Genomic DNA, 27,670 nt, shown 5'->3' with positions numbered 1-27,670 from the left:
TGTAAGCGATTTCATTTTATTGTCACGAAAATATCTTTAACAACAGTCTAAAACAAGAAACACAGAGCCTGTGGTTCGAGCCCCGCACCAGGCCACTGGCACCACGGGAAATGCACGCAGGGTCACGGGGAACCGCAGCCCCGCCGTGGCTGAGAGCTACGGGGCCCCCGCAGCTTTGGGGCCGTGCACGGGAGGGACCCGGTTCGTCTCCCGGCTGCAGAGGCCCTGGCTGGGCCGCGGGGGCCTCGCTCACCACCGCGCCGCGAGGACGCACACCCTCTTCTCCGTGCCAGTACGAGAGACACGGATTCCCGCTGTGAGGAAAACGCACACGTTCTCGCCGCGTGCAGATTTCTGCCACACTGTTCAGTTTCCTCCGCTCTGCCGATTATTTAAAAAGAGAAACAAAGGGCAAAGAATTCAAACAGTGACGAGCGGCAGCAGAATGGACAGGGCCCTCTCACGCCTGGGAGGACCCGGCTACAGAACGCGGCTCCCGGGGCGCACCTGCGGCCGAGCGCAGAACCGGCACAGGGGACGCGCAGCGTCGGCTCTGATTCCGCGCGCTCCTGCTAAGTGTTCGTTCTTTTAACACTAAGATCTTTTCGGTTGAACTTAGAACTCATTAAAACATTGTTAGCTATAAATTTTACATGGAATTCATTTGTATAAAAACATATAAAACTAGCGTCTCCTGTTCTAAAGCCCTAATGGAAAAGTCAGAGTCTGGCACGCGCACGGAGCCCTGGCCGCCTCGCTCAAACGCGGCTACACTGCTGCCAAGGAACGGCTGTGCCCCGAGCAGCGCCCGGTCACTGTGGGTCGCCTGCCAGTACCCAGGGTCAATCCACAGGTCTAGGTGTCACCCCCGACTCAAGATTTAAAGCAGCTGATGTCACGGGCAGCAGGTGAAGCCGCTGCCTACAGCGCCGGCATCCCACATGAGCGCCGGTTCGCGTCCCGGCTGCTCCATTTCCAGTCCAGCTCCCTGCTAATGTGCTTAGGAAAGCAGTGGAGGGTGGCCCAAGTGCGTGGGCCCTGCACCCACGCGGGAGACCTGGCCTGGCCCAGCCCCAGCCATTGCGGCCTTTTGGGGAGTGAACCAGCAAATACAAGATCCTCTCTCTCTCTCCCTCTCTCTCTGTAACTTTCAAATACATAAAATACATCTTAAAAAAAGACTTACGGCTTTTATAAAATACTTGCAATGCTCTTAGGAAATATCTACCAAAAACTGGGAACCATTCTAGGTACGACCTCAACTCCGAAAGGCACGGAACCACCGGCAAGACGACGCGGAGCGGCCGTGAGCGCCGGTGAAGACCCAGGGTCGTGGGGAAGAAGGCGGGGCCACGTCACTTGTCCATCACACTGAGGAGCACCTCGCAGGTCAGGCCTTCCGGCTGCTCCTGGCTTCCGGCCGGGACAGGGACCGGCTCGCCGGGGAGCGGCTCCCCTTTGTCCGCCAAAGGCCCCTGCGCTGCCGCCTCCTGGGAGCGAGGCACTGGGGGAGCAATGCGGAAAGAAACCCCAGAAATTAGGGTTGAAGCACGGCGCGAATGTTTCGGAAAAGTCATTTAACTCTCACGCGGCGGCGAGCCTGTCCCAAGCTCATCCCAGGACAGGACCCTCGATGCACATCTGCTGGCGGGAGAGCAGGCGTGGGGGCTCCCTGGGGCGTGAGCTGCAGCCCTGGACTCCGGCCACTGCAGGCCGGGAGCCCCACCCCCTGGGCCCCAGGCACTGCCACAGGTCCTCCAGTGGGGGGCGGGCAAGGCTCAGGGCCCTGTGCTGGCCCAGCGGCTCCCCGAGGCCTGTTTCACAGGACACGGCCCAAGCCAGCTGCTCCCAGGGCGTGTGTCTCTCTGTGCCACTCTGGGCCGAGCGTCCTGCCAGGCAGGACCGCGGGCCACGGCCACTTCTCCAGCCACGCAGTCACCTGCTCTCCCTCCAGTAGAGCGAGAAGCAAACGGATCTCAGCGAGTGGCCTCTGTTCACCCGTCTGCCCGTTTTCCAAATGACTTCCTGGGAACACCCGGAGCGTTAGGTTAAACCACAGACGACCGTGGGGGCTCCACGTGGTTCCTGGAAGCATTCGGGGGAGGGGAGGTGGCGGAGGGGGGTGGGGCCCAGTCCTCATGGATGAAGCCAACCTTGAGATTGGCAGAGGTCTATGAACGGTGGGCGAGGTGGCCCACGTGGGCTTGCCAGCCGAGCAGTGGCCACGGGAACCCTGCCGCGCACCGGGGGCTGTTTCATTCTGGTCGCGCTCACACAAGCCAGGGTACCTGTCTGAGCGCCCACGTGGCTCTGGCTGCAGCAGCTGACCATCTAAAACCCCAGGAGCCCTCGCTCGTCCAGCGCCGCCACCCGTGTGAAACCCACGAGACCCTCCACACGCCCCCCCCCACGGAACGTGGACGTGCCCCATACACAGCGTGTCCTGGGCCCTGTGTGGCCGTGCCCAAGTGACGCCCCCATTTCAGAGATGAGTAAGGAGAGGCACACGTGTTGCTGACCGACAGTGACCTCGGGAGTCAGCCCCGGCTACCCTGTGGCCCACCCCGATTCAGAGTCCTGCTGGCGGGCTCTGTCTAATGGATCAGCTCTAGCAGCGCCCAGAGGGCGGCAGCTGAGCCGGGCCTGTGTCCTGGTCAGCTGGGCAGTCCTGCCCCTGCCCCTGCCCCAGCCTGGGACTGCTCTGGAGGCACAGGACCAGCGTGCACCCTCCGGCCTGTCCCCAGCAGGGACTCAGTACACTTATAGCTTGGTCTTCCGTTCAACAAATGAGGGTCAGCAGACACCACTGCCAGGGAGGGGAGCGGGCCGGGGAGGGGCGGGGGCCGCCCGGGAGGAGGCCAGGCCCAGCCGGGCACGGGTGCTTGCTGAGGACGCCATCCCAGCACAGGGGCACGGCTGGGGCCTGGGGACCCGTGGGTGCGCGGGAAAGCCCAGGCCTGCCCTGGCCGAGAGGAAGCAGCGCCCAGCGGAGCAGGTGGGGCGGGGCTGGCTGCGTGGGGTGGGGCCTGGCGCTGGGCGCCCTCAGGGTGTGCAGGGGAGAGGCCTGTGGGTGGCTCAGGGCAGGGGGTGGCAGCGGTGGAGCTGGAGTCCCTGGCTGGGCGGCTTCCGGGTGCGTGGAGAGGTGCTGACCATGAACCGTGGCCCCTGTGGCCGCACGGAGCCGGGGCTGGGCTTGCAGGGGAGCGGGCTAAGGGTAGGGGGGTGAGGGACCGTGCTGCTCTCCAGGGCTGATCTGATGGCCGCGGTGACCCACGCATGGGCTGCAGCACCCTGAGAGGGTGTGGTGTGCGTGGGCCCAGGCGTGGGTGTGGACTCAGGTGTGGCGCAGGTCAGGCCTGGGTGGGGGAGGACACGGACGTGGGCCCAGGTGTGGGTGTGGACGCAAGTGTGGTGCAGGTCAGGCCTGGGTGGGGGAGGACACGGACGTGGGCCCCGTGTGTGCGTGGGTGTGGACGCGGGCACAGCCCCGGCCTCTGTGGAGACCAGGCTGACGGCAGAGAAGATGCCGTGGCGAGGGAGGAGGAGACGCTGGGACAGTGTGGGGAGAGAGCCGGGGTTGGTGGATGGCGGAGAGCGGCAGAGAGCCGGGAAAGGGGGGCGAGCGTCACGCAAGGGCCTCTGGCACCCTCGGTGCTGTGCTGAGGGCACTGGGGTGGGGGGGGAGGCTTGGGGCGCGGGGCGGGGGTGGTGCTGCAGCCTGTGGCTCGACACGCGGTGAGCTCCCGGAGACCCTCCCGGCGGCAAGGCTGGCTAAGGGGGAGGGGTCTGGACCCAGGGCCCGGGGGCCTCGGTGGGCAGGAAGGCCCTTCTAGGCCCCCAAGGCCCTCCTGCCACACGTCAGGGAAATGACCTTGGACGACATCCCCTGCCCAGACACGCCTGGGCCCCTCTGTCTACACTCGCTGTAACAGCACTTTTTCTCGATCCCCCAGCCTGGCGCCTGCGGGGCCTCGCAGAGAAGGCCCTGAGGTGGGGGTGTGGGCCACTGAGGTCCGCAGACGCCCCCCTCCCCCCCGGCCTGCCCTGCAGTTCTGAGAGGCAGCTGAGGAACGGCCCCCACTTCTGTCACCAAACCTGCCCGCCCCGGCGGGACGTGGCACCAGACGCGTCTCGGGCCTCTGGGTGGCTGGGGGACACACGGGGGTCCAGCAGCCCGCAGGACCCAGGGACACCGATAGCCGGAAAGTCGCTGTCAGATGAAACGCGTTTGTTAAGACGGGTACCTTCTTCCTTTACTGCGGCTCCCGGGACGGCCGCCGTCTTCCTGGGCCTCCTCTCCGCCCCCGCAGCAGCCGCCTGCGCGGGGCCCGACTCGCACCTCTCCGAGTGTCTGTGCATGTTATTCTGGAGGGGCGACACAGGACACGCGGCGGCGTCAGCATCACAGATGCGTTCCAACACTCAGACGCAGGCCTCAGGAGAACAGCGGGCAGGGCGCACCTGTCACCTCTCACACACGAGGGGGCTTGTGCAAGGCTGTGTGTGCGGGTGTGGCTGGAAGCTGGCCTTTTTGAAAGTTAATTTGAAAGGCAGAGTTACACAGAGAAGGAGAGGCAGAGAGAGAGAGAGAGAGAGAGACAGAGAGAGAGAGAGGGAGGTCTTCCATCCGCTGGTTCACTCCCCAGATGGCCACAAGGGCCGTAGCTGTGCCAATCTGAAGCCAGGAGCCAGGAGCTTCTCCAGGTCTCCCATGTGGGTGCAGGGGCCCAAGGACCCGGGCCATCTTCCACTGCTTTCCCAGGCCACAGCAGAGAACTGAACTGGAAGAGGAGCAGCCGGGACTATAACCAGCGCCCATGTGGGATGCCGGCACTGCAGGCGGCTTTACCTGCTACGCCACACCGGAAGCTGGCTTATTTTAAACATTTTTATCATAGACTTCAAGAAGAATGACCCTTATTTTTCTAGGACTCTTCTACCGTCTACAAAGAGGACTGCTGTTGAAGCAGACGTCCCCCCGGTCAGTCGGAGGCCGCGACTTCGCTGCCCCGCCGCCGCCTCTGCCGACCCCGCTGACACAGAGGTCGCACCCACTGACCCGGTGCACAGCACCCACACGGAAACGGGGACTGAAGACGCCCTGGCCGAGCCCTGCACGAGGGAACTAACAGCTCAGGACGTGTTCGCCCGTGCAGCGCGCTCAGGCAGCGCGAGCCGCTGGCCCCGGCTCCAGGTTTGCTGACCGCACGGCCCCCACTCTGGCTTCAGGCTGAGCTCGTCAGACCGTGCGGGAAGAGGGGCTCAGCCCTGGGGGAGGCGGCCACGGGCGCTGGAACCCCTCCCCCAGGGGCCGCCCTCCCTTCCGCCTGCCACTGTTTCGGCGAAGCTCATGGGTCCTGGGGCTGCCGGGCTGCGGCCGTCTGTGGCTCGCTGGACGCCGCCGTGGCCCGTCCAGACGTGGCACAGACTGGCGGGCAGCCGAGAGCCTTTCCCACTGGGCACTTCGCTACGTCCTGACTGCAAACAGACCTCCGCGAGGGACGGCCAGGACTCCCTGCAAAAATACGAAGACAATGGTTCCCTCCGCAACGTACCTCCGGACAGACACAGGCACACACACACAGGCATACACACCTACACAGAGTGCCTGTGTACACACACACACGCACACACACAGTGTAGACACACACAGAGCACCTGTGTACACACACATGACACACACACAGGCATATGCACACCTACACAGAGCACCTGTGTACACACACATGACACACACAGTGTAGACACACACAGAGCACCTGTGTACACACACAGACATGCACACACACACAGGCATATGCACACCTACACAGAGCACCTGTGTACACACACATGACACACACAGTGTAGACACACACAGAGCACCTGTGTACACACACATGACACACAGTGTAGACACACCTACACAGAGCACCTGTGTACACACATGCACACACACACAGGCATATACACACCTACACAGAGCACCTGTGTACAGACATGCAAACACACAGTGTAGACACACCTACACAAAGCACCTATGTACACACACGAAACACACAGTGTAGACACACCTACACAGAGCACCTATGTACACACACATGACACACACACAGTGTAGACACACCTACACAGAGCACCTATGTACACACATGCACACACAAGAGGCGTACACACACAAACACAAAATACCTACGTAGACACCTGCACTCCACAAGACATACACACACCCACAATGTGTACACACACATGTAAACATGTAGGCGTGCACAAACACACAAGCAAGCACACATATACACGTGCACATATACCAGTGTGTGTGCACACACACGTGCGGATGCACATACACACGGGCACGTACAAAGAACACACGCACACACACACGTACGTGCACGCATGCACACACTCGCACACACACGCTGTCTACAATACAGCGGAGGGCTAAGAAGCACCGGTGGCAGTTTCGGGTCAACTAAAGCACCCCCAGCCTTTGGGAAGTAACGGTGGGATTTTAAGGAAACCAACGTGACATTTAGGCCTCGCTGGACTCCTGCGAGAGACGCTGGTGTCAGGAGTGTCCCTAGGGAGGAGGAGCCCCACGTCCAGCGGCCAGAACAGGACCCCAGCTGGAAGCAGCGGCGTGGACGTCCCCACAGATGAGAGACGCCGCGCCTGCCTGCGGCGTGTCCAGGCACGAAGTCTGCGAATTCACTTTTTGAGAACTGGGTCAAGGATCAGGTGTGCTCTATCTTTTAGCAGCTTCACTGAGGTAACCCCACACCACACAGCTCACCCACTGCAAGTGCACGCTTCGGGCCAGCATGGTGGTGTCGGGGGTACAGCCGCCGCCGCAGCACCAGCGTCCCACATGGGCGCCGGTTCACGTCCCGGCTGCTCCACTTCCCATCCAGCTCCCTGCTAATGCACCTGGGAAAGCGGCGGACGAAGGGCGGGGCCCCTGCACCCACGTGGAGACCCGGATGGCGTTCCAGGCTCCTGGCTTCGGCCTGACCCTGCCCAGCCACTCGGCCATTTGGGAAGGGAACCAGCGGATCGACCTCTCCTCCTGTAACTGCCTTTCTAATCAACAGCTCTTTAAGGAAACCTCTGGGGCTGGCATCGTGGCCAGCAGGCTGACACCGCCTGCGACACTGGTTCCGGTCCCGGCTGCTCCACTTCTGGCCCAGCTCCCTGCTGTGGCCTGGGGAGGGCGGGGGAAGACGGCCCCAGTGCCGGGGCCCTGCACCGCGTGGGAGACCCAGGCGAAGCTCCTGGCTCCTGGCTTCGGCCTGGCCCAGCTCTGGCTGTTGCAGCTATTTGGGGTGAAACCAGCAGATTTCGCTCTTTCTTGATTTTTTTTTTTTTTACCAACTGTCCTTTCAAATGAGTGAGTGAACATAATAAATAAATCTGTAAAGTAGAAACTACACAGAATCAGGGGTTCCTCGGGCAGCTCAGAACTGCGAGTCCTCGCCAGACCCGGAGGGCGGCTGCAAGGTGCTACCGGGCTCCTGGGCCCTGAGATGGGCGGGGCTTCTGTGCCCCCTGAGATGGGAGGGGCTCCTGTGCGCCCCTGAGATGGGTGGGGCTTCTGTGCCCCCTGAGATGGGCGGGGCTTCTGTGCTGAGTTGGGAGGGGCTCCTGTGCTCCCCTGAGATGGGCGGGGCTCCTGTGCCCCCCTGAGATGGGCGGGGCTTCTGTGCCCCCTGAGATGGGTGGGGCTCCTGTGCTCCCCTGAGATGGGCGGGGCCCCTGTGCCCCCTGAGATGGGAGGGGCTCCTGTGCCCCCCTGAGATGGGTGGGGCTTCTGTGCCCCCTGAGATGGGTGGGGCTCCTGTGCCCCCTGGGATGGGCGGGGCTTCTGTATCCCCTGGGATGGGCGGGGCTCCTGTGCCCCTGGGATGGGTGGGGCCCCTGTGCCCCCTGAGATGGGCGGAGTTTCTGTGCCCCCTGAGATGGGCAGGGGCTCCTGTGCCCCTGAGATGGGCAGGGCCCCTGTGCCCCCTGAGATGGGCGGGGCCCCTGTGCCCCCTGAGATGGGCGGGGCTCCTGTGCCCCCCTGAGATGGGAGGGGCTCCTGTGCCCCTGAGATGGGCGGGGCTCCTGTGCCCCCTGGGATGGGAGGGGCTCCTGTGCCCCCGGAGATGGGCGGGGCTTCCCAGAGCGGCCCAGGGCCCAGAGAGCTTACCCAGCGGGAAAAGCCCTTGCCACACTTGGGGCACGTGTGCACGGTGGGGACGAAGCTGGAGTCGTGGTGTTTCTTGAAGTGGGCGTTCAGCAGCTGCTTCTGCCGGAAACACTTACTGCAGGAGAGGCAGGCGAACGGCTTCTCGCCGGTGTGCGTGCGCACGTGGGCGGCCAGGTGCCGCTCCTGGGGGGGGCAGGCAGCTGACCTCGACTGTGCGGCACCCTGTCCCCTCCCGAAGACGGGCCCCCGCGACCCCCCCCCCACAGCCCAGCCGCGCCCTCGCCCGCCCCGCGGCTCCTCCTGGCTGGACCTGCGGCTCTACGGGGGTGTGGCAGCCCCTCCTGGGGGGTGCAGTGCTGACCCCCCCCCCGCCCTGCATTCGGACTCGGACGTCCGTCCAGTGACTGCAGTTCCGCGAGGTCACCCAGGGCAGACGGACGCTGCCCACTTGGCCGCACGCGAGGGTGGAGTCCGCGGCCACGGGCCCTCGAGCCCGGGCGGAGCCAACTCCGCGCTCTGCTTCCTGGCGGTGGGGAGGCGCTGGGAGAGCGCCAGGCAGCTGGGGGGCTGCGCTCGGACTCGGGGGAGCCAGGAGAAACGGGTGCCGAGGGCAGAGGGCGCGCTGTGTCTGGTCCCGGACGATGCCGTGGGCGCCCAGGTTAGCCGAGGCCGTGTCTGCGTCGGCACCCGGCTGACAGCGGCTCTCGAGCCTTCCCACACACCTGCCCCCTGTCCTGTCCCGTCACCGGCCCCCGTCCCGTGTCACCTGTCCCCTGCTTCCTGCACCCTGCCCCGTCCCTTGCCCCCTGCCCCATCCCATGTCCCCTGTCCCATCCTGTGTCCCCTTTCCTGTCCCGTCACCTGTGTCCCCTGTCCCATCTCCTGCCCCCATCCCCTGCCACTCGTCCTGTCCTGTCACCTGTCCCATCACCTGGTCCCCTGTCCCCGTCCTGTGTCCCCTTCCCGTCCCGTCTCCTGCCCCCATCCCCTGCCCCCTGTCCCATCGCCTGCCCCCCGTCCTGTCCTGTCCCCGTCCCGTGTCCCCTTCCCGTCCTGTCTCCTGCCCCCATCCCCTGTCCCATCCTGTGTCCCCTTTCCTGTCCCCTGTCACCTGTGTCCCGTCCCATTCCCTGCCCCCTGTCCCATCCCCTGCCACTCGTCCTGTCCTGTCACCTGTCCCGTCCTGTCCCGTGTCCCCTGTCCTGTCCCCTGTCCCATCACCTGTGTCCTCTGTCACCTGTGTCCCTTGTCCCATCTCCTGCCCCATCCCTTGCCCCCGTCCTGTCACCTGTCCCGTCCCATCACTTGTCCCATGTCCCCTGTCCTGTCCCTTGCCCCGTGTCCCCTGTCCCGTCTCCTGCCCCCGTCCCATCACCTGTCCCCTGCCCCATCCCTTGCCACTCATCCTGTCCCGTCACCTGTCCCGTGTCCCCTGTCCTGTGTCCCCTGTCCCCTGGCATCCCACCACCAGCTGTGCTCTTGCCTCCGCCCTTCTCCCCTCCCCTCCCCTCCCCTCCCCTCCCCTCCCCTCCACCTCTCCCCTCCCCTCCCTTCCTCTCTGTAAAGCCCATGGCGGTGAATATAAATTTTTTAAACTTCTAATTTTCTCTCGAAATATGGAACCAGATTACTGTTAGCACCTCCCCCTTAAAGGGACAGCGCCGCTCAGACACCCGTCTGTCAGATGCTCCGTCGGGGGAAGCGGGGAGCGGAGCCGGTGGCTGGGGCTGCCCGGGGCGCCTGGGCGCTGGGGGCAGCGACGGTGTCTGATGCCAACTTCCCGCCTGGATCAGCTGAGTCAGCACCTTTCACCAAGGCCAGGCAGTGACCGCACCACCGCCCCCTCTGGGAGTCCCTGCCCCCACCCCCGCCGGCCTTCCCTGTGACGTCAACGCCGTGAAAGGGTGGCCGCCCCCTCCCCCGGGACCTCCAGAGCCTTCAGGGACCTGCCCCTTCCTTGAAGAGCTCTCGCTTACACTGCGGCTGTGCCGCTACCCCAGCGGCCGCGCTGTGAGCGCCGGGTTCCAGTGTTCCCACGGGGGAGCCACCGCCCTCTTCCCAGTGCCACCGCCCACTACAGCCCCCACCGCCCACTACAGTCCCCCACCGCCCACTACGGCCCCCACCGCCCACTACGGCCCCCACCACCCACTACGGCCCCCCACCACCCATTATGGCCCCCACCGCCCACTACGGTCCCCCACCGCCCACTACTACGGCCCCCACCACCCACTACGGCCCCCCACTGCTCCCAGGGCTCCCACGGCCCCCACCATCCCCCCGCCTCCCACCCACAGCCTCCTGTGCCCCCTACTACCCTCCCCATTCCACCGCCCCCAGGACTCCCAGCATTCCCCCCACCATCCCCCCGCCCCTGGACGGATGCCCCCACCATCCCCCCGCCCCTGGACGGATGCCCCCACCATCCCCCCGCCCCTGGACGGATGCCCCCACCATCCCCCCGCCCCGGCACCTGCTTGCAGGCGTAGCCGCAGTGCCCGCACTGGAACCTCTTCTGGTCGCGGTGCGTCTTCTGGTGCTGCAGCAGGGCGTAGCGCTCGTGGAAGGCGGCGGCGCAGTAGCGGCACTTCATCTCGGCCGCGCGGTATGCGTGCAGGTTGCGCAGGTGCACGCCTGCGTCAGAGCGGGGGGGGGGGGCATCAGGGGCGCCCCTCCCCCAGGCCAGGGCTGCTCCGGGTCAGCCTCACCCGCCCCCCCCCCCCCCCGAGGGCCCAGTCGCACCCAGGCAGGAGCCGTCTACACTGGGCGCCGGAGCCTCTTCCTTCCAGGGCCCCTGGCGTATCCATCAGCTCACTCGCAGGCCACCCGCGGCGCCGGCTGCGACAGGAGCCGGGCAGACCTGCCCGCGGGCCAGGCGTCCCCCCCAGTCCCAGGCACAGGAGGCCGAGCACCCTGGGCCCACACCGCTCACGGACGGAGCGGCCGGGACCTCGTCGCGGGGTGCGGGTGTCAGGTGGCTCACACACAGCAGGCGCCAGCCCCCGGCTCAGCCCGCACAGCCCTGACGCTCGGCTCCCTGCCCGGGCCTGAGACTCCTCGGGGACACGGGGCACACGGGGACACACGGACACATGGACACACAGACACACGGGGACACACAGGGACACACGGACACATGGACACACAGACACACGGGGACACGGGGCACACAGGGACACACGGGGACACACGGGGACACATGGACACACAGACACACGGGGACACGGGGCACACGGGGACACACGGGGACACACGGACACATGGGGACACACAGGGACACACGGGGACACGGGGCACACAGGGACACACGGGGACACACGGACACATGGACACACAGACACACGGGGACACGGGGCACACAGGGACACACAGGGACACACGGACACATGGACAGACACACGGGGACACGGGGCACACAGGGACACACAGACACACGGGGACACATGGACACACAGGGACACACGGACACATGGACCCACGGGGACATACAGGGACACACGGGGACATGGGGACATACAGGGACACGAGGACCCATGGGGACATATGGGGACACACAGACACACAGGGACACATGGACACACGGGGACATATGGGACACAGGACACACGGGGGCACATGGACACACAGGGACACACAGACATATGGGGACACACGGGGACACATGGACACACAGGGACACACGGGGACACACGGTCACACGGAGACACATGGGGACACACAGACACATGGACACACGGGGACACATGGACACACAGGGACATGGGGACACACAGGGACACACGGACACATGGGGACACACAGACACACGGGGACACATGGACACACAGGGACACACAGATACAGACACACGGGGACACACAGACACACGGGGGCACACAGACACATGGGGACATACAGGGACACACGGACACATGGGGACATACAGAGACATGGGGACCCACGGGGACATATGGGACACAAGAACACACAGGGACACACGGACACACAGGGGCACACAGACACATGGGGACATACAGGGACACAGGGACACACATGGACAGATGGGGTCACACAGACACACGGGGACACATGGACACAGACACACGGACACATGGACACACAGATACACATGGACACATGGGGACATACAGGGACACACGGATACACAGGGACATAGGGACACACAAGGAGACACACAGACACATGGGGACACACAGGGACACATGGGGACACACGGGGACACACGGGGCGGCCTCACGGGCACCTCCCCTCCACCCAGTCCGCAGGGAGCGGCTCTGGGGTCTCCAGGGAGGCTGCAGACGCAGCACCTGGAGCAGCAGGTGCAGGCCCCACCCGGCTCAGGGGCACAGCTCCCCACGCAGCGACGGCAGGGAGGGCCCGGTGTGTGCACACGGCACCTCGGTGTGCGCACACGGTGCCTCAGTGTTTGCACACGGCACCTCAGTGTGTGCACACGGCACCTCGGTGTGCGCACATGGCGCCTCAGCGTGTGCACCCGGCACCTCGGTGTGTGCACACAGCACTTCAGTGTGTGCACATGGCGCCTCTGTGCACCAGGCACCTCATCGGCGTGTGCACACGGCACCTCGGTGTGCGCACATGGCGCCTCAGTGTGTGCACACGGCACCTCAGTGTGCACACGGCGCCTTCCAGGAAGCCTGCGGGTTCGAACTCGGCATTCGCGCCCCCTGCCGGCCCCGGGCTGTGACCCGCGCCCCACGGCCCCCCGCTGCCCGCACACCCCCAGATCGCCCGCGGGACAGGCGTGAAGGCGGGTGAGGCCCCCCTTCTGGAACCGGCGACTTCCACCTGCCGCCGGGAGTCCGGTGACGTCCGTCACTCAAGCCTCATGACGTCACCGTGTGCCCGGGCGCGCGCAGGGCACGGCTGGGGCGGGTCTCCCGGGGGAGGGGGCTCGCTGAGCGCACCCCGACCGGAGCCCGGCCCCGGCCCCGACCCCCACCCCCGACCCCCGACCCGGGCCGCCCCTCCTGCCCCGGGGGTCTCCCGGGGGAGGGGGCTCGCTGAGCGCACCCCGACCCCGGCCCCGACCCCTGACCCCGGCCCGACCCCTGACCCCGGCCCCGACCGGCCCCGGCCCCGGCCCCCGCCCCTCCTGCGGCACAGAGCAGGGGGAAGCCCGCGGCGGCTCTCAGGCCGCCTCTCCGCTTTGCAGTCCCGGCTCTGAGCCTACAATCCGGCCGCCCCAGCACTCGGGCCGCGGGGCTCTCGGGCAGGCCAGGCCACTTGACGGCCGTGACCCCCAGCGCCCGCGTCCCTAAGAGCGAACTTAAAATGCCCGCGGGAGCGTACTGCGCATGCGTCCACGGCCGGCGAGCCCCTACTACGCATGCGCGGATGCAAGCGGTCGCACCAGGATTAGAGCTAGCTGCACTTGTGCGTTGCGGCCACCAGAGGGCGCCATAAGACCTCTGGAAGAAAATCCTCCCTGGGAACCGCGGCTCCTGGGAACCCACAGCCTCGGGCCCTGGGGCTGTGCAGGCTGCACCCCGGGGAGGCCACGGCACCACGGGAACCCACAGCCTCGGGCCCTGGGGCTCCGCGCTCAGGGAGGCCACGGCACCACGGGAACCCACAGCCTCGGGCCCTGGGGCTCTGCGCTCAGGGAGGCCACGGCACCACGGGAACCCACAGCCTCGGGCCCTGGGGCTCCGCGCTCAGGGAGGCCACGACACCACGGGAACCCACAGCCTCGGGCCCTGGGGCTCCGCGCTCAGGGAGGCCACGGCACCACGGGAACCCACAGCCTCGGGCCCTGGGGCCATGCAGGTCACGCTCAGGGAGGCCACGGCACCACGGGAACCCACAGCCTCGGGCCCTGGGGCCATGCAGGCCACGCTCGGGGAGGCCACGGCACCACGGGAACCCACAGCCTCGGGCCCTGGGGCTCCGCGCTCAGGGAGGCCACGGCACCACGGGAACCCACAGCCTCGGGCTCTGGGGCCATGCAGGTCACGCTCGGGGAGGCCACGGCACCACGGGAACCCACAGCCTCGGGCCCTGGGGCTCTGCGCTCAGGGAGGCCACGGCACCACGGGAACCCACAGCCTCGGGCCCTGGGGCCATGCAGGTCACGCTCGGGGAGGCCACGGCACCACGGGAACCCACAGCCTCGGGCCCTGGGGCTCCGCGCTCAGGGAGGCCACGGCACCACGGGAACCCACAGCCTCGGGCCCTGGGGCTCCGCGCTCAGGGAGGCCACGGCACCACGGGAACCCACAGCCTCGGGCCCTGGGGCCGTGCAGGCTGCACCCCGGGGAGGCCACAGCACCACGGGAACCCACAGCCTTGGGCCCTGGGGCCGTGCAGGCTGCACCCCGGCGAGGCCACGGCACAGCACTCACGCAGGTCGCTCTTCCTGGCGATGACGGTGGCGCAGTGCGGGCACTGGTACTTGGGGACGTTCTCGCCGTGCTTCTGCAGGATGTGTGTCTTCATGGTGCCGCTCTGGGTGAATCGGGCGTGGCACACCCGGCACTCGTACGGCTTCTCACCTGCGACACGCGCCAAGACGGCAGTGGCTTGGGGGCCGCAGGCTCCTCCCAGCCCCTTGCTCGTGGGCTCGTTCCCACGTGAGCGTGAGTGAGGCTCCTGAACCCAGCCAGCCCCAGCGAGGCTGCCTGAGGCCACATGGCTTCCCTGCCACGGGGGCTCACGTGGCTCCGGGCCCCACATCCCCCAGGACGCACGTGGACGCGTTCCTGTACGGCAACACAGACAGCACGGCCAGGACCGAGCCCACGCCCATCCCCGTGAAGGAGGCATTCCGGAGCTGCCCCACGCCGACGAGCCCGCGGCAGCACAGGCTTCGCGGTCCTGCTCGGCTCGGGGCCACTGACTTCGGCACAGGACCCAGGGGTTCCCCTGAACCAAAGCCTGGGCCTGGAACTCCAGCTGGGCGTCCCACGTGGAAGGCAGGGGCCCAGACGCGGCCACCATGCTGCCCCCCTCGGGGTGCACAGAGCGGGAAGCCAGTGCTGGCGGCAGAGCCAGGGCGGGGCCTGCCTCGAGCACAGGGCGCCTGGCCCTGGCAGGCGGCTCTGGGGAGGCGAGCCCGTGGGGGCCGCAGCCACGCCCCCGCCCCGCGGCCGGCCTCACCTGAGTGGGTGCGCATGTGCCGCTTCAGCTTGTAGGTGTCCTTGCTGGCGTAGCTGCACAGGCGGCACTGGAAGGGGCGCTCGCCCGTGTGCGAGCGGAGGTGGCGCTTCAGCTTGCTCGCCTGGCGGACAAACCACAGGCGCTTAGGCCACGGAACGTGGCATGGTCTCCCACAGCTCAGCTTTGCAGAAGGGACCTCAATCAATGGACTGCAACATCAGAGCTGTGTCACTGAGACACACGCCCAGGCCACGTCACAGCTGTGTCTCTGAGACACACGCCCAGGCCATGTCACAGCTGTGTCTCTGAGACACACGCCCAGGCCACGTCACAGCTGTGTCACTGAGACACACGCCCAGGCCACGTCACAGCTGTGTCTCTGAGACACACGCCCAGGCCACGGCAGAGCTGTGTCACTGAGACACACGCCCAGGCCACGTCACAGCTGTGTCACTGAGACACACGCCCAGACCACATCACAGCTGTGTCTCTGAGACACACGCCCAGGCCACGGCACAGCTGTGTCTCTGAGATACATGCCCAGGCCACGTCACAGCTGTGTCACTGAGACACACGCCCAGGCCACGTCACAGCTGTGTCTCTGAGACACACGCCCAGGCCACGGCAGAGCTGGGTCACTGAGACACACGCCCAGGCCACGGCACAGCTGTGTCTCTGAGATACACGCCAAGGCCATGGCAGAGCTGAGACACACGCCCAGGCCACGGCAGAGCTGCACCACTGAGAACCACGCCCAGGCCACGTCACAGCTGTGTCACTGAGACACACGCCCAGGCCACTCCTTGTGGATTCCCTGCCAGCTCTCACCTGAGGAGGCACCCGAGACCCTCGGTGGGCACCGAGCGAGGGACTTCCCCACCCGCTCAGGGACACCGATCCCGGCGCTCAGGGCCACGGTGCTGGCTTCTGATTGTTAAGGCAACACAGCTGCAGTCCAGGTCACGCCGTGGAGTGCGAAGTCGGGACGGCTCTGCCCGCGCTGGGCCCCGGGGACACGCCCACACGAGGCGGAGCGAGCACCGCTCTGCAGGCCCTGCCCGGGGTCCAGAGCTGCACCTGCGGGGCCTGCACCCGCCTCCCCTTCGCCTGGGCCCGCGCTAGCGGGTTCACGCCCACTCGATGCAGGAGAAACCCCTCCCTCGCGTGGTTAAGCAGCCGACGCCGCGCGCTGTGTGCTCCGTCCTGCCTGCCCGCTGCCCCCCAGAGCTGCCCTGCTCCTGCATCTACTTCTCGGACGTCACGTGCACTGAGGCAGGAAACAGGGCAGTCGTGCCGGGGTGGACACCAGCCTGCCGTGGCCTCGGACGGCCACCCTCAGTCTGCTTCCCGAGACAGAGGCGCAGACCGAGCAATTCTGCTTAGACGACTCAGGTCGAGCGCGTGCCTTCAAGTCCATCAGGAGGTGAACTAAAGGGAAATGTAACAACTGCAGCAGGAAGGGTTCCAGGCAGATTAGCGCGGGTGGGCCCAGGGGTGTGAACGAGCCAGCTGTGTGGGAGCCCCCGGGACGGCTCTGCGTGGGAGGGGGGCATAGCTGTGGGAGCCACAGACCCGTGCCCAGCCCCAGGCGCCCCTGCCGGCACAGGCTGGAGGGCGGCACCCAGAGGCCACGGCCGGCTCAGATGGCAAACCCGGAGTGCCAAGACTGGGCACTGCGAAACGAGCCCGTGGCAGCGGCCGGGAGGGGGTGCCCCGGGCCAGGCCGGCCCTGCCACAGGCTGTGTGCAGACCCTGGCGCTGGGCAGGGGGCTCGGAGGAGCGGGCAGCAGCGCTGAGAGACAGCGGCAGGTCCCGGCGAGGAGGAGCCGCAGGGCCTTGGTTCTCCGTGTCTTAACCGGAGCCACGACCTTTAGCTCAGATGAGAAACCATCTTTTAGAAACAGCAAGGCTGCAAAAATTCCTGGAGTCGCATCCCGACGCTGCCTGGGACCCGGCCTGGTTTCTGAGACGTGGCTGCGTGCAGCCGCCGGGGCCACAGCCGCGCCTTTAGCGTGGTTCATCCCCGCCCCCGGCTCCAGACCAGCACCCACAGTGCCCCTGGCTCAGCGCAGTCTTTTAAAATCAGCTGGTGGGAAAGCGACGCTAGGGAGGAGATCAGGCCCCGCCCCCGCGTCACTGCACCGAGTGCGGAACCTGCTCCCGCAGGGCCACATCGGCGCGGCCACACAGATCATCAACTTGGACTTCAGCTGAATCCCGAGTCCCGCCTGCCGCTGCGTGGCCGGGTCCGCCCATGCGACGTCACGGGCCTTCCACGGCCACGGGCCGCCGCTCCCACCCCTGATCTGGAGCCTGTGAAACCCGTTAGTAGGACATGCCCACAGCAGCCGAGCGAGGCCCGTCCTCGAGTGGAAACGGAACGCGGCCGTGGACCCGGGCTGGCGCACGCGGAGCCAGCAAAGCCGCCCAGGGCACCTGCCCTCTGCCGTCCGCCCCAGGGACGGGCACCCCGCCTCGGGCACAAGCACCCCGCCTGGAGCACGGGCACCCCGCCTCGGGCACAAGCACCCCGCCTGGAGCACGGGCACCCCACCTCGGGCACGGGCACCCCGCCTGGGGCACGGCCTGAGAGCCACGCGGAGCCCGGGCGGAGCTGCACAAGGCTGAGGTTCGCCTGCTGTCGCGCGCGCCTGTACCGATTCCCTTCTCTCAGTTGGCAGAGAAGAAACAGAATTTCCACCCGGAACTTGGAGCCCGGCACGCGCCTTACTTCTCACGTGGCTTTGGCGTGGGCCACACATTCAGTGACACCCAGTCCGTGGGTGCTGGTCACTCCCGGCACAGCTTGGGGCCGGCGTGCTCACCTCCACAGACGCACACTCACCCCACACACCCCCACACTCACCCCCACGCTCACATACTCACCTCACACCCCCACACTCACCCCCACACCCCCACACTCACCCCCACACCCCCACACTCACCCCCACACCCACACACTCACCTCCACACTCACACACTCACCTCCACACACTCACCTCCACACCCACATACTCACCTCCACACCTGCACACTCACCTCCACACTCACACTCACCCCCACACCCACACACACACCTCGCCTGCGCACCCACCCCCACACCCACACACCTCCACACTCACCTCCACGCCCGCATACTCACCTCCACACCCCCACACTCACCCCCACACTCACACACTCACCTCCACACCCCCACACTCACACACTCACCCCACACCTCCACACTCACCTCCACGCTCGCGTACTTGCACAGGGAGCACTTGAAGGGCTTCTCGTGGGTGTGTCTGTACCGCCGGTGGCGCACGAGCTCCCCGCTGGTGACGAAGGCCATGTCGCAGTCCCCGCACTTGTAGGGCCTGGTTCCTGGAACAGCCAAGCGAGACGACGGGCAGCACCGCGGCGCGGACGCCGCCCCTGCAGCGAGCTCAGACACCTGGCGGTTCAGGAGCCGCCTGGCACGCCTGCAGCTGCCGGCTGCGTCTGCAGCCTTCCGCGCTCTGAGCCGCAGCCCGGGAGGGAAAGACACGCACGGGGCAACGAGGCGGGCGGCAGCGCCCTGGTCTGGGGCCTGCACGGGCGGCCCCGGGCTGCACACTGGGCTCCCCACACACGCGCGCGACCGGGCAGCTGCGGACTCCACAGGCGTCCCGTGCACTGCTGACCGCGTGGCGGACGCAGGGGGAAGGGGGGCCGAGGAAAGCAAGCGCGCAGGGAGGGGCGCCCGCGAGCCCCGGCGCGGCCGCTCACCCGTGTGCGTGTTCACGTGGTTCCGCAGCAGGGTGACCGTGCGGAAGGCCTTCAGGCACAGGTGGCACAGGTGCGGCTTCTCGCTGCTGTGGGTCTTCACGTGCCGGGCGAAGCTGGAGCCGTGGGCCGAGGTGAAGGCGCAGACGCCGCAGCAGAAGGCCCGGGCCGCCTCTGCGGGGACAGAGCGCACGGGTTTGTGTGGGGAACCCGTGTTCTCCAGACGCGCTCGTGTTTAGGCGCGTGACAGTGCGCCTGGCACCGGCCCAGTTCACGCCCTCACGCTACCCACAGGACCTGGCACTGAGATTCACGAGCGGCTCCGAGGAGCCCGGGCTCTGAGCCACGCACCTGCTGGAGTGCAGGTTTGGACCTCCGCGCCGCCCGGCAGGTGCCCTCGCCCACCCTTTTCTCTGAGACGTGGCAACACGCCAGGAGGAACAGACCCAGGTTCCACAGTGCCCTGTACACAGAGCCTCGTGCCCGCCCCCGAGGCAGAGCCCGGGAGAAGAGGCCCCCACAAAGGCGGGGGCACCGGCACTAGCGAGGCAGCCCCCACCCCAGCCAGCGGACTACAAGGAAACCAGATCAGACCGGTGCTGTCCAACACCACAGCCACAGCCACGTGACCGCTTAGACTGGACACTAACTCACTAACGTGAACTAGCGTTTCCAGTGTCTCCCCTCCACGGTGAGTTACAGGGCCCTGCACGAGAGCCCGGGCGTCCAGTGGTGCTGTGCGGAGCGGCACAGGTATAGGACATGCTGTCGTCATAGCGAGCTCTCCGGACGGTGCTGGGCTAGCAGAGAGAGGGGAAAATCCCTCCTCCATGACTCGACTCCGAAGCAGGCGGCGGGGCGGGGCGGGGCACCCGTTTCCCAGCCGCTTCTAACAGGGGAGGGGCGGGGAGCCGGCTGGAGCTGGTTTCTGACCATCGCTTCTACCATCATTTCCTAGCAGAAACCAATACAGACCACTGCGCAAAGAACCCAGGTTCCAGAGTTCCCACAGCTAACAGGAAATAAAGAGCTCCCGGTGGACAAACATGACGGCAAAGCAAGAACCGGCCCGGAAGGACGGGCTGCAGGCGTGGGGGCCAGAGCAGGGCGCAGCCGGGCCGGGCCGGGGCGAGGACGGAGGGCGGGGGCGCCGAGGACCGGAACAACTGTCAGGGCGACTTCCTCGGGATGCTTGTGGCGGGGTGGGGGGGAACCTAGCTTTAAAAACCTGGGAAGAAGAGTAAGCGTCCGGGGCCTGCACTTCCGGGCCCAGCCCCCTTCCCCTTCCCCAGCTCTGTGGTTCCCTTGGCAACGCCCTCCACATGAGACCCGCAGGGCAGAGGTCGGACCCCCACCCCTGAACATGACACTGCAGAGCACAGTGCTGCTTGGCCGGCCTGCCTGGCGGTCCCCGGGAGACCACGTCTAAAGGCTGGCCTTCCCCTCGCCTGACCTGGGACCCCGCGTGCTAAGGAGACCCCGGGGAGGAGAGGGATGGGCGCCGGCTAACTGGGGAACAGCGGACACACACAGAGGGCTCGGGAGGGTGGCTGAGGGGCGGGAGGCTCTGAGGACTAAGGGCTGGGAAAAGCGCCACGTACTCCTGGAAATCCAGGCCTCACGCATGTCCACGGCCCAGGGACAGCCCGAGCCCTCTCCCCCTGCTGGCCTGGGGGCGCGGGGAGCAGGAAGTGAGGGCTCCGGCAGAGCCGGGGCGCCTGGCGGACCCTGGACGCCCAGCCCCCACCGCTCGCTCTTCGGCAGCCCGGCCCTCCGGCTGGCTTCCTGCTGCTGGGGTTTCATCTCCTTATTCGTTAGCAGAGATTTCCGTGGCCAAAGCCAAGAACACGGCCCTTGCACGGTTCATGGAAACACCAAACAAAACAAAGAGGCAAGCAGTAAACACCACAGGGGGGGGGGGGAACGATTGATAGAGCGGCCAGACGGTGATGGCCACGTCTGGTTTTCAGCAAATCATTACGTGGCATCCAAAGAAACCAGAAAACGTGCTGGCCTGAAGAGAGAGAGAAAAAGCACTCAACAGGAATCGTTCCTGAGGAGTCGAGGCATTGGACGCACTAGATAAAGACTTCAAGCCATTGAGACTACGTATATGCGAAGACATAAATTAAACATTGTCTAAAGAACTAAGAGAAACCATGAGGACGGTGGCTCATCAAATAAAAATTATCCATAGACAGAACTTATTAACAATCAGAAATTCTGGGATTGAAAAATTTCAATGAAAAAATCCACCGGCAGCGCTCGGCAGCAGATCTGGTCAAACAGGGAGACGCCGCGGAGCTGAGGCTGGGTCAGCCGCGGGGCCGCAGCACGAGGAGGGAGAGGACAAGGTCGGGGAGCATGCGCCCAGAGGCTGGGCCAGCGGCAAGAGCCAGCGCACACCGGGGGCTGCAGGGGAGCGCTTGGAGTCCTCACGCCAACGCCCCGACGACCTGCATACGCTCCAAGCAGAATCGACCCAAAGGGATCCACGCCAAACACGTCGTAAGCAAACTGCGGGGAGACCAGGCGAACACGGGCCCGCGGACGACCAAATAACAAAAACCAGAAAATAAGACAAATGACAAGGGATACAAATCGTGCCCCACACAACAGCCATCAACACAGAAGAAAGTAGAACTCCAAGAACTGAGGGTAAAAATGACATTTAAAGAACAAATGGAAAAAATGAGGAAGACTTTCCTAAGTAGTTAAACCCAGAAATTAAAAATCTGGGATTAGCAGGAAGGATAAAAACCATGACTCAGCTGGTTGTTCCTGTAAGAGGTTAATTTTAAATTCAAAGACATAACTAGACTGCAAACCAAAGAACAGAAAAGCTATTTCCTGCACACGGCAACCAAAAGAGACTTGAGGCTACAGGAGCATCAGACAAGCTAGACGGTGAGACAACAGCTGTTATGAAAGGGTAACAGGTCAACCCGTCATTAAGGAGGCAATTATAAACGTATATGCAGCCCATGACAGAGTCCCAAAGACACCTGCACACAACTAAAGGTGGAACCTGAAAAACAAAATTGCAGGTAGGAGCGGCCTGTCCAATACCCCACGTTACAACCTCACAGAATCAGACAGAAACCGGTGAAGCAAAGACACGAGGACGCTGTCAGCCAAGCAGACACGGACGTCCACAGGCAGACACGGACGTCCACAGGCAGACACGGACGTCCACAGGCAGACACGGACGGCCACAGGTGCAGACACAGATGTCCACAGGCAGACACGGATGTCTACAGGCAGACACGGACGTCTACAGGCGCAGACACAGACGTCCACAGGCAGACACGGACGTCTACAGGCAGACACGGACGTCTACAGGCGCAGACACAGATGTCCACAGGCAGACACGGACGTCTACAGGCAGACACGTATGTCCACAGGCAGACACGGACGTCCACAGGCGCAGATGCAGACGTCCACAGGTGCAGACACGGACGTCCCCAGGCAGACACGGACGTCCACAGGCAGATACGAATGTCCACAGGCAGACACGGACGGCCACAGGCAGATACGGACGTCCACAGGCACAGACGCGGATGGCCACAGGCAGACACGGACGTCCACAGGCAGACACAGATGTCCACAGGCACAGACACAGACGTCCACAGGCAGACACGGACATCCACAGGCAGACACGGACGTTCACAGGCAGACACGGACGTCTACAGGCGCAGACACGGACGTCCCCAGGCAGACACGGACGTCCACAGGCAGATACGAACGTCCACAGGCAGACACGGACGTCCACAGGCAGATACGAACGTCCACAGGCACAGATGTGGACGTTCACAGGCAGACACGGATGTCCACAGGCAGACGTCCACAGGCACAGATACAGACGTCCACAGGCAGACGCGGATGTCCACAGGCAGACGTCCACAGGCACAGGCAGACGTCCACAGGCACAGATACAGATGTCCACAGGCAGACGCGGATGTCCACAGGCACAGACGCGGATGTCCACAGGCACAGACGCGGACGTCCACAGGCACAGACACGGACGTCCACAGGCGCAGACACGGACGTCCACAGGCAGACACGGATGTCCACAGGCAGACACGGACATCCACAGGCACAGACGCGGATGTCCACAGGCAGACATGGACGTCCACAGGCAGACACAGACGTCCACAGGCAGACACGGACGTCCACAGGCAGACACGGACGTCCACAGGCACAGACACAGACATCCACAGGCAGATACGGACGTCCACAGGCAGACACGGACGTCCACAGGCACAGACACGGACGTCCACAGGCACAGACACGGACGTCCACAGGCAGACACGGACGTCCACAGGCACAGACACGGACGTCCACAGGCACAGACACGGACGTCCACAGGCAGACATGGACGTCCACAGGCAGACACGGACGTCCACAGGCACAGACACGACGTTCATGGTCTCCGTGGAACGACCGCAGGATTTACGATCTCAGGTGCTCCGGGAGATCCTCCAGGACAGACCCCAGGCCGGGCCACACGACACAGCCCAGGAAACGCAGACAGAAGTCACTCAGCATTTCTCTGCTCACGGCCAGATGAAACCAGAAATCAACGGAAGAGGAAACACGGGAAATGCATCGTCGCAGAAAGTCACGCCCCACACACTGAGCCAGGGAACTCAGGAAAACCAGAAGCCGCTCTGAGACGGACGGAAGTGAGAACACGCGACAGCAGCGGCCCGCGAGCTCACGGGGACTTTCAGGTAAACACCTGCGTTAGAGACGAGAGTGTCTCAGGCCCTGAGAACCAGGACACAGACTATAAACCCAAACCCAAAGCTAGCAGAGGAAGGACAAGGCAAAGAGTAGAACACAGACGATCAAACAGGAAGACGAGAGCGAAAAATCAAGGAAGTGTCAAAATGAGTGACATTCAGAGTTTGGGCCAAGGCAGAGAAGAGAATTCCTAAGTCACCAAAATGAGGAAGAAAAGTGGGGCCGTCGCCATCACCACGACAGGAACACAGAGGGTGACACAATCACATGGCCAACAGCTGGGCTAACCCGGGCGAGACGGGAAAACCCTACAACAACAAGCACTAAACTGACTCAGCGCTTGGGGAGGGCAGCCTCACGGAGCAATCCAGGCAGAAGGCCACGCAGTCATGCGGACGGCTGTGTTCCTATCAAATTATGACTGTTTACGCCGAATGTCCAGGACGGTACATCCAGCGACAAAACCTGGGGAGGGGGCAGGGTGGGGTGGGGAAGCGACTGCCTGATGGGCAGATCTCCTGTGGGACTGATGGAAATATTTTTGGAATTCGTGGGAATGTAGGAAATTGAGAATATACTGGAACCTGGACACGAGCTAGGAGTTGAAAAACATGGTGTGCCATCTCCTGATTTAAATACATGAGACATTACGCAGGGCGAGAGACCAAAGCTCAACCACCTACGACATTCAGAGGCAGTAAACCAGAGAGGCCCCGACAAAGGGGAGAGGCGGGGCGGTGTGAGGACAGCACTCCCGCCCTGCCCAGTCACCTCCACCCCGACCCCGACCCCGCTGCCAGGAGGAAGGAAACTAATATATTATATACATATGTTAAAGATTTGTTTATTTACTTGAAAGTCAGAGTTACACAGAGATAGAAGGAGAGGCAGAGAGAGAGAGAGAGAGAGAGAGAGGTCTTCCATCTGCTGGTTCACTCCCCAATTGGCCGCAATGGCCAGAGCTGCGCCGATCCAAAGTCAGGAGCCAGGAGCTTCTTCCAGGTCTCCCACATGGATGCAGGGGCCCAAGGACTTGGGCCATCTTCCACTGCTTTCCCAGGCCACAGCAGAGAGCTGGATCGGAAGTGGAGCAGCTGGGACTTGAACCAGCACCCATATGGGATGCTGGCACTGCAGGCGGCAGCTTCACCCACCACGCCACAGTGCCAACCACAAGGAAACTAATATATTGTTAAAAGCTAAACACATTGGGGCCGGCACTGTGGCATAGTGGGTAAAGCCACCGTGTGCAGGCCAGCATCCCATATGGGCACCGATTCACGACTCAGATGCCCCACTTGCAATCCAGCTCTCTGCTGTGGCCTGGGACGGCAGTGGAAGGCGGCCCAAGTGCTTGGGCTCCTGCACCTGCTTGGGAGACCCGGAAGAAGCTCCTGGCTTTGGATTGGTGCAACTCTGGCCGTTGTGGCCAATTGGGGAGTGAACCAGCGGATGGAAGACCTCTCTCTCTCTCTCTCTCTGTCTCTCTCTCTCTCTGTGTAACTCTTTCAAACAAATAAATAAAACCTTTAAAAAAGAACTAAACAAATCATTTTCCAGAGGTAAATTCATCCTGCAGGCTGCCGGGATGCGCTGGTTTCAGTGTGGCTGTCACACGGCCTCAGGACCCTGCTACTGCGGCCCAGTCTGTCTCTCTGAGCTCCTCTGTGGCTCAGGCAGCTGGCCACCCCCACACATTTTGGGAGCTATGGGTGCCGACACGTCCTGCGCTGGATGAGGACCTCTCCCCCGCTCCCCGTCCGTGCTGACTCACCAAATGACCGCCTCGGCTGCGGCCCGAGAGAGCCATCAGTCCTCCCCGTGCTGCCCGCGGCCTCAGCACGCCGCCCTGGAAATCACTCTCCCCGGCAACCCCTCTGCGGGGCTGCAAATCGGCCCGGGGCTGCAGAGCACAGGGCTTTGTGCGCACATTTTAACTGGGCTTTGTGCTTTCGCACTGACGCACAGCACAGAACATTAGTCTAAAATTTCTCCCATTTCCTGACATTTCGGGAGCAACTAAAAGCCGGCCACTTAGACCCTCCATCGCCATCGTTTTCCAGAAAGGTCAGCAGCCCGGTGGGCCGCGGTCCGCGCGAGGCCCTACCCACCCTCGGTCTGTCCGTCCCCACTCTGGAAGTCGGCCTTTCCCACATCTGCCTGAGTGGCCGCCGGTTGGTCTCCTTGCTGCTCCGCGTTCAAGTTCGAAACGGTCAGGACAATTTCATTTCCTCCTCCAAGCACCAGCTGGTCCTGCTGCTGTCCTCTCTCCAACTAGTGAGCAAACACAAACACGGAGGACACTGCTAACTACAGGCGCTGATGAAACCCGGCCCGACGAACCGCAGGTGACCGGACGGCAAAAACGAAGGGGCAGGCGTTGCGGTCAGAGCAAGGAGGCCATAACTGTGTAGCACCAGGGCTCCCGGCGGTGAAATACACACACACACACACACACACACACACACCCCGCCAAACACAAAGCCCCTTATGGAATCCAATTAGTGTGACCTTTCGGGACCCTGCTAAACGGGAAGAGGACATAAAGCCTCCCAAGGGTTTTCCTGGGAAAAACGTTCACCGTGTTTAGTTGCAAATTGCAAAACACGCTATGCGTCCAGACACACGCAGCAAGGTCTCTACTCGCTTCTCCCGCGCAGGGGTCAGCCGTACCTTCACGAAGCCGGGGGTGTCCGCCAGGCTCCCCGCCTTGCCGTCCCCGGCCACCGGGCCGTCGTCCGCCAGCAGGTGGAACTGCATCACCCCCATCTCCTGCAGCGCACACAGGCCCTCCTGGACGCTGACGGCCACGCAGGGCGGCGCGGCCTGCCGGGGCTCCTCGTCCAGCCACAGCAGCGAGGGCAGGTCGGCGCCGGCCTCCTGCAGGATCAGCTGCACCTCTCCCGGCGGGGGCGCGCCCAGCCAGTCCACCTCCTGCAGCCCCACGTCCTGCGAGGCGAGAGGCACGCTCTGCAGCGCCAGGACCAGCTTGCCGGGCTCGGCCGGGGCGGCCGGCGCCGGCTCCGGCTCCTCGGCCAGCAGCTGGGCCGGGGGGGCCTCGTAGCCGCACGCGGCCTCCAGCCCGCCGGGGCTCGGGGGCATCCTCGCTGTGCACGCGCCGGCCGCCGCCTCCTCCAGGCCGGACACCGGCATCAGCTCCAGCTCCTTGATCTTGGTGAACGGCTCGGGGGCCAGCCGGCTGGCTGCCATGATGCTGTGGCCTAGCCGGGACAGAACCAAGAAGCCCTTGTGGGGCACCGCGGGGCTGGGCACCCACCCAGCAGGCTTCGGGGCTGGCCCAGCAGGGCGAGGGCTGTGCCGACCCAGCCCGGGTCTCAGCAGCGGGCAAGCAGGCACCACCGAGCCAACGCACACAGACCCCAGAACCCACAGGCTGGGCCCGAGCAGGCAGGGCCCGGCACGGTCCACCCTATAGGGCGCGCCCGCCCGCGAGAGGGCCAGGCGATGCATACTCGCTCCTCGCAAGCCAGGGGCTGGGCAGGGGCTCCCGCGTTCTAGGCCTCGGCCTTTGGCCCCGGCACGGGCATCTGTGCACCCCGGCCAGGCACAAGCCCGGATTCTCCCGCCTGCCCCCGCCGCCCACGCTCGGCCACAGCCCGCACCCACGGAGGGGGTCGCTCACCGCGGGAGGCGTGGCCGGGCCCGCCGCCCCGACCTGCGTGGGCTCCGCCTCGTGCAGCGCGCGCTGCAGCTCAGGGACCCCCGCCAGGCCAGGCCCTCTGACGACGGCGGAGTGCGCAGGCGCCAGGGGAGGAGGGGTGCGGCGTGGAGGGCGGGGCGGGGGCGGCGGGGAGCCCTTGAGGGGACTAGGGAGACCTCGGGGATGGACAAGGGGGCGTCGAGAGGCCTGGGAGGGGCGGGGTGCAGAGGGCA

General features: G+C 64.6%; 1 protein-coding gene across 1 annotated transcript; it reads right to left on the bottom strand.

Annotated features, from left to right (window-relative positions):
* CTCFL (CCCTC-binding factor like) lies at positions 1–27,670 on the bottom strand. The gene is made up of 11 exons (XM_070051397.1): positions 27,420–27,670; positions 26,450–26,997; positions 25,888–26,050; positions 19,034–19,204; positions 18,516–18,649; positions 15,287–15,407; positions 14,533–14,682; positions 10,641–10,801; positions 8,168–8,350; positions 4,245–4,365; positions 1–1,504 (listed from the first exon to the last, which is right to left on the bottom strand). Exons 2-11 carry the CDS (start codon positions 26,984–26,986, stop codon positions 1,356–1,358), a joined length of 1,890 nt encoding a protein of 629 aa, XP_069907498.1. The 5' UTR covers positions 26,987–26,997; positions 27,420–27,670; the 3' UTR covers positions 1–1,355.

Source organism: Oryctolagus cuniculus, chromosome 11 (assembly GCF_964237555.1).
Source record: "Oryctolagus cuniculus chromosome 11, mOryCun1.1, whole genome shotgun sequence".
Taxonomy (NCBI): Eukaryota; Metazoa; Chordata; class Mammalia; order Lagomorpha; family Leporidae; genus Oryctolagus; species Oryctolagus cuniculus.
The sequence above is the reverse complement of the archived record's forward strand: the minus strand, read 5'-3'. Positions and strand labels throughout refer to the sequence as shown.